The following is a 9,732-nucleotide window of genomic DNA, read 5'->3' as shown; positions in this document are numbered from 1 at the left end:
TATCTGCTGTGAAACACTCCCTGGCAGGCATGTCCAAACTATTCCACAAAGGGCCATGTGGCTGCAGGTTTTTCCTCCAACCAATCAAGAGGATGCAGTCTGACCAATCAGCTGTCTGAAGACTGAGATCAGCTGATGAAATGAGTCAAGTCTGGTGTGCTGCTGCTTGGTTGGAAAGAAAACCTTCAGCCACTCGACCCTTTGTGGAATAGTTTGGACATGCCTAAGTGTCCCATCAATCCCACACAGCATAATAACACACCACTAATCAGCATGTACACTTTAAAGAAAACAACACATTTGCCTCAATTCATTTGAATTTATTCATATGAACTTATCAAAAGTCCCATTGTGTGTCATTTCCATCATTAAAAAGTTATTCTTTCTTCATTTGTCCTCAACATTAATGTTGTGATGTGCTCTAGTAAGTAGTGTCACAAGACGAAATATTGCACTAGTGTTTAATATTAGGAGTGATATTCAGTTTTTCCCTGGACGGCTTATAAAGAGCCTGGAAGCCTCTTTTATTGAGTCTCTCCTCGCCTCTTACATCCCGAGAGCTGTTAACATTTAGCCTCTTTCGTTTCTTTTCAGATACCCTACAACATAATACTGTTATTGTGGCTCAAAATCAGACAAATTTACATGAATCAATCAAAAGAGGGGTTGAACATTGATGCGTGAACCACACACTGCTGTCAAATGCTTCAGTGTCCTTTCAGGTCAGCCATGACAGTGAGCGCTGCGTTCCAGCCGGGAGAACCCATCACACCACCGCCTAAAAAAATAAGAAGAAAAATTGTGTGGGGAATCCACCTGACATCCCCAAGTGACTCCATTTCTTTATCATCAGCAGTGAGTCCAAAGGTTCATGTGCTTTTCTAACACCAGACAATATAAAAGAAGTGATTACACTTACACTACACACAATATACAGCCACACTTGGCATTCAATGTTCAGCTGAGGATTAAGCATTAAAAGCAAACCTGGATGACAGCCGCTGCCACAGAGATATAGCCCTTTAATTGGTGAGCGGTAGTTTGAGAGAGAGGGCAAAGGTCGTGCTAGGTAGAGCTGGTCTAGTGACATCGATCCATGGAAGATATTCTGTAAAAAAAAAACAAGACTCATATGTTTACCTTTCTTTTATTTCTTGATATAATTAAATTATTATGGGAAAAGTAGACTTCCATTTGTTGAAGGATTGCCCCATAAACTCTGACACAATAAACAGAACGAATATAATTCACTGGTTTGGTGTCACTTTACACAGCTGATGTGAACTTTGATTCTGTGACAGTGGTAAAACTGTCTGTAACCATTAACTGCTTATACAACAGGTGCGCATCTGAGCAGAGAAGAGAACGCCAGAGCACTCCAGAGGACGCAAACTACTTCCTCGTCCGGTGAACAGTCGATTGTGTCATGCAAGTTAGATGTGTATCAGCATTCAAATTGCTGCTCAGTTCTACAGTGTCTGCAGAATGTTGCCTACCCCTCCAGTGAGCCCAAAGATCCTCTCCAAGTCAGCTGGGGCCAGAATGTCCCTGCCCACAACCGACTTTTTGAACCCAGGGGCGTATTGTTCCACCCAGTCAAACGCTAAAGAGTCAGACAAACACATGCTTTTTATCGCTAAAACAGGTTAATCAGTGTACATTTGGAGAGAAGCATTTGTTTAAACATTGTTCATCCATTTTGAAAAAAATACCCAGATTATATCCGACAAACACTATCATTTCTAAGTGAATTCCTGTTTTCAAAAGGTGGATATCTTATTCTAAAATAAACATTTTCCCTTCAAACTATACCATGCTAGAACTTGTGTGCATAGATTAAGTAGCATTGTTCACTTTTGGCACATGTGAAGCTACAAAAAGTCCTTAATCACTGTGTGTTACCAGTGTCTGCGAAGGCCTCTCTGTCCTGGTCTGTCCACTCCCTGCCTTCTATGTGGTAGGGGGTGAATTGGGTGAACAGTGACACCACGTGGCAGCCAGGGGGAGCCAGAGTAGGATCCAACACTGAGGGGATTGTCATCTCCAGCATGGGCCTACAAAAGTAGACCAGCATGATGAGGGAAGATGGTGGGGAATGACCGCTGAGTGAGTTATTGACAAAAATCAGGGATAAAAGAATAGAAGAGACATTTTGGGAGCTAAGAAACCAACTGAATATTCAAAAATGTATAAAACTGGCACCTGATGGAGTTTTTAATTCAAGATCACATGGTCAGCTGTCTGCAAGCAAACAAAGCCATGTACAAACAGCACAGGACAGAAGCCTGTTCATTCAAGGCTAAGCCTTATCTATGAGATAAGGATATGCGGACATTATAACCCAGCCTGAATTCTGTTGACATAGACATGCGTGGAGAAAACATCTACTACGAGGCACATACTATTACACTTTTAAGAAACATACATGACATGAAAAGACATTTTAAGGGACAACATACGCAAAGTTAATCTCTAATCTGAAATAATAAACACATAGCCTGTCATAATCATTAGATAACTGCCTGATCACAATCATTTGAGCAAAGCAGATCAGAATCATTACAATCGTTTCCTTTCATTTGTATAAAAACAGCTGGATAAAACAGAAATCTTTCCATCACTCTTGCCAATCGTTTTCCACCGTTTCAGGTTTGACTGGTGCTCTTTTAATGACATCATGATTGCACACCCTTCTTCTGCCGAGGTTTAATGGAGAGTGAGTGAGTGGAGAATTAGTGCCACCAACTGTTCATTTTTAATATTCACATAATGGTGGCGATGGAAATGCGCATTACTTTGCATTTTCCTTTGCCGATTTTCTGTAAAGACAGTTAGAATTTGTGCTACATATGGATGGGAACCTGGCTAATGTTGGAAATGTTGCAACAGATAGAAAGTGAATTAGGTGTGTTTCCCTCAGCTGGCTGAGGAAAAAAAACTGTCTACCTGAGCACAACATTTCAATGTCAAGAACAAATATGAGAATATATTTTCTGCTTTATAGTGACATAAATGACTGACTATTAAATTGTTAACTGCAATTATTTGTTTGACAGTTAACTGTAGGTTAAAATCACTCAGTATGACTTGGTCTTATGTACAACTTTGCTGAATGTAAGTTGTTGAAACTTATGTGAGGAAATAAAAGAAAGCGTTAGGTGTGTCTCACTTATGAAGGAGTGTGAAGAGCTATGCACCTTGCTGAGGGACGTCCATTCATGGCCTCTTTGTATGCAGTCTCCAGTAACCCCACACTTTCACAGTTAAGATGAATGGAGCATTGATGGTGGGGTCCGGGTTTACCATCTGGTGTGGGAGATGCTAGGAAGTTTGGTAACTTGTCCACTGCCACTGTAAAAACAAAGAAAATGCCATGAAATGAGTGTTTGCTCTAAGACTATGTATCATCGTAATGCAATGTTTGATTCAGCAAAGTTTCAGTTGACGAAACATGTGAAATACAATAAAGGCAACTCTCAGTGCACGCGTCACGTTGTACACCACAGCTGAATTCCTTCACCAAGCTAAGACTGTTAATCTCTATGAAACAGAGTAGACAATCATTAAGTCTAAGAAGCAACACACTTTAAAAGATCAGTTAGGTGTAATGACTTCCTTAATAATAAAGACCTACAGCTTAGGCTGTGCTGTAATTAACAAGCAGGACCTACAAATGGTACCATACAGGGAGCTGAAAAACACTAAACATCTTCTTAGCTGCATGTGCTTTACAGTTTTATAATACCCCAAACTTTAAAACTTGTGTTTAGAGTACAAAGATCTTAGGCAGTGACATAATCTTACACTGTGACAGAATACAGCACTCACAGTGGGGGGAGTATGAGCTGATCCCTCCTGATACACTACATCTGTTTGGGCCTTATTGTCTAACACCACCGCACTTCTTTGCAGCTTTCAGAGTGTGTAAGTAGTGTAAGAACAGAAATGAAACAGCCTACGTATGACTAAATAATGCAAGGCTTCACCTAAATGTCTTAAACATACAGCTGGAGAAACAACGCTTGCACAAAGATAAGACAATGAGCCACACAGCCAGCAGCCTAAGTGGTTTTGCAATTCTGCTGCTTTTGAGGCTTACTGTGACACAGAACATTATCATTCTCCAAGGCAGCTTTAAAGAGGAAAAGCTTGATAATATCCATCCTTAGTTTCAGCATGAAAACAGCTAGTACCAGCTGATGCAATTAGCTTTCAATAAGATCATGATTTGTGATGAGCAGAGACAGAGCAGATTTACCATTTATCTTGGTAACAGGTGAGGTGTAGTCAATCTGATCTACGGCTTTGATGAACTCTGGAGAGAGGGCGGCCTACGGTGAAAACATAAAGTCAGAATCAATCATATTGTCTGGTGCCATGGTGACATGTGGCGTTCATCTTTTCTTACCTGTGGCGTGAGGTTCTTGAAGGTAACATATGGGGTGGCATTTGATAAAACAACTTTACTTTGTATCTCTGTGCCGTCCTTCAGCACCACTCCCTTAGCAGCACCATCTGAACCAACCAGGACCTGTCCCACATCCTGCCAAGGATACACGTTGTATGTGCATAAAGAGCAAAATACAGACGGTAGAATAAAGCAAAATGAAACAGTATAAACTGCATTGATATACTTACTCACCTTCTCAGTGAAAATGTCGACACCATGGGATCGAGCAGAGCTAGCAATAGCCTTGGACACGCCTCCCATGCCTCCCTCCACATAACCCCATGCTCCCTTCTCCTTCTCCAGCTCTCCCATCACATGGTGCAAGAGCACATACCTTCAAGGCAAGGCCATGAAATCTGTGTTTCTGAGAGGTCCGGGTTTAATTCACTGCAGATAAGCCTGCGGTTAGGAGTGTTTGTGTGCTCACCCACTGCCAGGATTACTTGGACTGGTCATGGCCCCTATCACAGCATCCGTAGCCAGCGTTGCATTCAGTGGCTCAGACTCAAACCACCGATTCAGGATCTACGACAAAAAGCGTGAGCTGGTCATGCTGCAGTCAACAGAAAACAGCAACTGATGCCAAACTTTGTGTGTAAACTATAACAAACCTTCATTATTGGTGCGGTTATAATCTCATAAAAGTCTGGAATGTTTGTGCCCAGTTTTAGACCTTTAAATTCAAAAACATAACTCATCAAAATTCAGTTACTGCAGAAAACACAAGTTTATTTCCCAAGCATGCATGCTTAAACGCACCGCATCTGACAATAGGCGTCAGAGTTTTAGCTGCAGCCAGCCTCTTCCTCAGTGATCCAGCTGTAACACCTGGAATGTCTACAGGAGGAGCATCCAGAAGAGGGTGGATGGCCTCGGCTAGCTTCTCAAGGTGTGCAACAAATTCTGGGAAAGCCTGGGTACATGTCAAAGAGTGGGTGAAGGAGGTGGGATCTAAATTATTGACAGTGCAGAACTTTTTATGTGCTTGAATACACCTGCACTGGTGTGTAAAATGCAGATTCACGCACACAATACAGTCAAGCATTTACCATTGCTACCATAACGCGTAAATCACCTTAGCATCCTTCTGCGAGAACTTGGCAATCTCCTTCTGGTTCATGGCCACATCTGAGCCCAGGGTGAGAGACCTTGGTGGGGCACCTCTCACCCCATCCTCCAACAAGGGGGTGAAAGCATGGGGGTCCCTCATATACACCTTCAGCCCGTGTTTCTGAAGATATATGAATAAAAATGCTAAATGCAGCAAACAAGACAAATCACTATAATGAGCAGAATTAATATACTTTACAACTGTGCCATGTTTACCTTGAGCTCCAAGTCTGCATATATGTGGGGTCTTAATAAACTGAGCAAATAGGAGCACCTGGAGAAGTGGAAACCTGCACATGAGAGTATTGTTATTCTAACAAGGACAAAATAAAGCACTTGTCATTTAACTATGACTTGATACAACATATGTTAATACAGTGTCTGAAGTTATAATAAAAGTAAAAATTACAAAACTGTGTATGTGATAGTGTTAACTGAACATTAATCCCTCAAAGCACATTTGCTTAAAAATTAAACCTTCTGCACTACTCAAGAGTCAGTTTACCCGAATTACAGAGAACCACATTTCTCCGCTTACCACTAGTGGTGTCAAGCCATGCAAACAGATGTCATTGTTGTTGTTGTTTAGTGTGTGTGTGTGTGTGTGTGTGTGTGTGTGTGTGTGTGTGTGTGTGTGTGTGTGTGTGTGTGTGTGTAGCAGCTATTGTTATTACATTTTCAAATGTACTATTTGTTAGTCAGGGAGTTAGTTCCAGTGTCGGTACATTGAGATAACACTAGGGGTAAGCAGCAAAATGTGTTCGTTAATTTGGTTTTGAACTGACCCTTTGTGACCTGGATTTCTCCAGGATTGTATCCCAGCCAGAGGCCATCTTACCAGGGAAGATTTCCTCAGAAACAGCAGCTCCTCCCAGCACATGTCTGCGCTCAAGCACTGCTGTCTTTAGTCCTCCCTTCTGAAGATAGGCAGCCTACACACACACACACACACACACACACACACACACACACACACACACACACACACACACACACACACTCCACCTTTGCATCACCTTTACCCTGTCATTGAACCATGCTTTACTGACTGAATGCTGAGGGTGCATGAACTTACTGAAACCAGTCCATTGTGCCCTGCAATGAAATGTGAAATATGTCAGTTTGCCTGAGAATGGAAATCCCCTTAGACATTTCTTTAAACTCTGCTTCATTGTGACAGTTGTTCAAGCTGCTCTCCAGTACATTTTACAGCCAAACCGAATGAGTCCAAAGTTGAACAATTCACATAAAAGTGTGATCTTGCAAAAACACTTAAACGCAGAGAGAGACGGAGCCAGCTCACTTCTCTCGGGAGAGGGAATGAGTTTTAGTAAGTGGGAGAGAAATCCTCACTCATTAGCTACTTCTGCAAACTTAGCTGAAACACTGCGTAAATACCGCTCAGTGCGGCGCGGCTTGTCTCCCTGCAGCAGAGCTCCAGTGCGCTCTGCGCTTTTCCCAGACCTCACCTCCTCCGATGACCAGCGCGTCATACTGGGGTTTTAACACGGAGTGACTGGATGTGGATCTGGTCACTGTCCCCAAAACAGACACAGCCTTCCGCCCTCGGTCTGTCCACACTGCTGCAGCCATAGTAGGAGTGTGGGGCAGTATTGCACGTCACTCCTGTCCTTCCTCTTTTCGCCTAGAACCGCGTAAAGTAGATCCGGGTTTCCACAAGGCCACCACCCTCGCAGAGGGTCGAGGGGCAGGATATGGATTCATGCAGGGGGGTGTTTATTGTTTAGTATGTTTGAGTGTATGTGTAGATAAAATGTAGATTTAGTTTAGAAGCAGGTACACATTTTGGAGCTCACTCACGAGGCATCAACACCTGCGATGCTGCAAGTCGACAAGACATCCAAATTACGCAGATACTTTAAGATTTCACGTGTGAAAAATCAGCCCGTCATTATCAAGCTTTCCACTTGGTGGCGCAGTTGTTCCATTTATTTCAGATCCAAAGCCCTGTGTCATGGCTTTCCACAGGCAGCTCATGCATATTGTGCAGGGTAAGGTATGTCCACACTCATTCCTTCATTCCACATCAAATTTGCTTGTTGCGCATGAGAAATATAAAAATTTCTGCAAATGTCCTAATACAATGTGACCTGTATGTTTACATGTGAAAATACTCGCTCCACAGAGCACTTGAGACTTTGCAAAGGTTTTTTTTTTTTTTTTTTTTTAACACAAAGTTAATGAAATTGTATAATAATCAAACAGTACAGTTCAAGACGTCCATCCTGTCTTAGCTGGTTAGGATTTGTGCTCAAGTCATTTCACAGTAAGGGCCTGCCTTAAGAGGTTGAAGATGAGCTCTTAGACTGCTTTCTTAGAGCTGCAGTTGAAGATGTCACTTTGGCCTAGTGTTCACTTACCATGCATCAATAAGATAAGAGGCCATAGATCGTCTGTTGGCCTAAGCAGCGGTCCAAGGAGTAGACAGGGCCAGAGAAAGAGATTGTCTATGGGGATCTATGGAAGGAAGTGTGTTAATTGGGACAAAAACAACCAAACGCAGCAGAATATAACCACATTATCTTCTCATCTTGCCTATATATTGTAGATTTTACACTATGTTTTGCTTAGACAGTGTAAAATAATTCCTGAGGCTTTTATAGATTGTGCACTCTGAATGAAATGAGGTGTTATGGTGATCTAGAGTTTCCCGCTAGACCTGACATGCCTCTCCCTTGGTGTATTAGAGTAGCATTAGTTTCAGGGAAGAGAAATGATCCTGATATGCTGTCTGCTTGGTTTTCCTTTAAGGAAGGTCTGCGGACAACAGCCAATCAACCATAACTAGATCAGATGCAGGAGATTTTGTTCTTGTAAGCAGAAATTAACACTTCATTCCCCTTTGTCGGCAGAAATTCAACACTACAGCCCTTGAAGGCTCTCCCAGGCAATAAAGGAGAAAATTCAATTATGTCATAACAGTGCCGAACCAAAACACAATTACCTCATTTTCTGAAAAATATGTGCTTCTTTTCCTCCAGGCAAGAGGTTCACTGGTGAGGATGTTAGGCCTGGAGATGTTTGTCTTACAGCTGCCAGCATTCAGAATTATGAGATACAAGCTACAGTTTCATAGCAGATCATAAAAGGTGTAGTGTACACTTAGTTTTTACTAAGATGAGTAATGTTAGTGAACGGGAGGTGTCATTTGGCTCAGTGGGACAAACAAAATGAACTTCAATATAGAAATGCACTATGGAGAGTGAGTGATGTATTCAATTGTGATGTTGAAACAATTAGTCTATCAATCTGTTCTATAATTGCCAGGAAATTAACTGCCAACAATTCTGAAAATTGATAAATTGATTAAGTCGTGTATCAGGCAAAAATTCAACTAATTTGCAGTTTTGAAAACGTGTCCTTTGTCATATGAGTAAATTGATAAAGTTGAATATCTTTTGGTTTTGGAAAAAATTCTGGAAAATTGTGCATGCAAATGTGGTTTAAAATATAAATTAAGCTGTTTTTGCCATTTAAATTTTGGAATGCAAGTCTGCTGAAATTTTGATCTTTTTTTTCTTATCTTTTAATAAAATGTATAAAAAATACCTTGAGGTGCCTCAACTGTCATACTAATTTTCCTTATTCTGAACAAAATATTGCCATGGTATGTATATGTATACTGCACATTTGAAGTTTGCAGCAGTGACAGGGTAAGCAAATAAACTAACCAGTTACAATAGGCCTTCTAAGTATATCACTGATAGGGAAAAACAAAGTGAGAGAACAATGAAAATCAGTGGTCTGCATCACAGGTGGAAATTTACATAAACCAACACCACAGCTGATGTTATTTAGTTGCTTTGCTTGATTTTGATCTGCACATTCATCAGTTGAATTTTTGTCAGGCTCCACTATGTAAACTGCAAAGGTGAGTTACAGAGATATGCAAAGGGTAAGAGCTGTAGTTCACAAAGCAGCAATAAGTCAGGTGCAAACAAATTAAACTGAACGCACATTGTATGTATGCAACAATCTTACGCTCTTACGTCACTTCAACAGTTTCAAAGATGTCTTTCAGAATGACCTACAGCGACCTAGGTGTGTGTCTTTGATAGCTTTCACAGACGCGCTTGAGGTGTAGCCCTAAACCCCATGAGAAGTGCCGCATGACAGGGTTTGAAGCTTTCACCAACAATCGTGAGTGGCAT

At 41.5% G+C, this 9,732-nt stretch overlaps 1 protein-coding gene across 1 annotated transcript; it reads right to left on the bottom strand.

Moving 5' to 3' along the window:
• Nucleotides 1–302: 302 nt before the first annotated feature.
• pyroxd2 (pyridine nucleotide-disulphide oxidoreductase domain 2) lies at nucleotides 303–7,176 on the bottom strand. Its single transcript, XM_070977789.1, has 16 exons — nucleotides 7,030–7,176; nucleotides 6,636–6,655; nucleotides 6,399–6,492; nucleotides 5,777–5,850; nucleotides 5,526–5,681; nucleotides 5,210–5,363; nucleotides 5,062–5,123; nucleotides 4,878–4,975; nucleotides 4,643–4,784; nucleotides 4,409–4,543; nucleotides 4,259–4,331; nucleotides 3,198–3,351; nucleotides 1,903–2,054; nucleotides 1,497–1,603; nucleotides 988–1,108; nucleotides 303–778 (listed from the first exon to the last, which is right to left on the bottom strand). Exons 1-16 carry the CDS (start codon nucleotides 7,151–7,153, stop codon nucleotides 708–710), a joined length of 1,737 nt encoding a protein of 578 aa, XP_070833890.1. The 5' UTR covers nucleotides 7,154–7,176; the 3' UTR covers nucleotides 303–707.
• Between the last annotated feature and the right edge of the window lie 2,556 nt (nucleotides 7,177–9,732).

The sequence above is a fragment of the Chaetodon trifascialis genome, chromosome 13 (genome assembly GCF_039877785.1).
Source record: "Chaetodon trifascialis isolate fChaTrf1 chromosome 13, fChaTrf1.hap1, whole genome shotgun sequence".
NCBI classification, from domain to species: domain Eukaryota; kingdom Metazoa; phylum Chordata; class Actinopteri; order Chaetodontiformes; family Chaetodontidae; genus Chaetodon; species Chaetodon trifascialis.
Note: the sequence above shows the minus strand (reverse complement) of the source record. Positions and strands in the feature narration are given on the sequence as shown.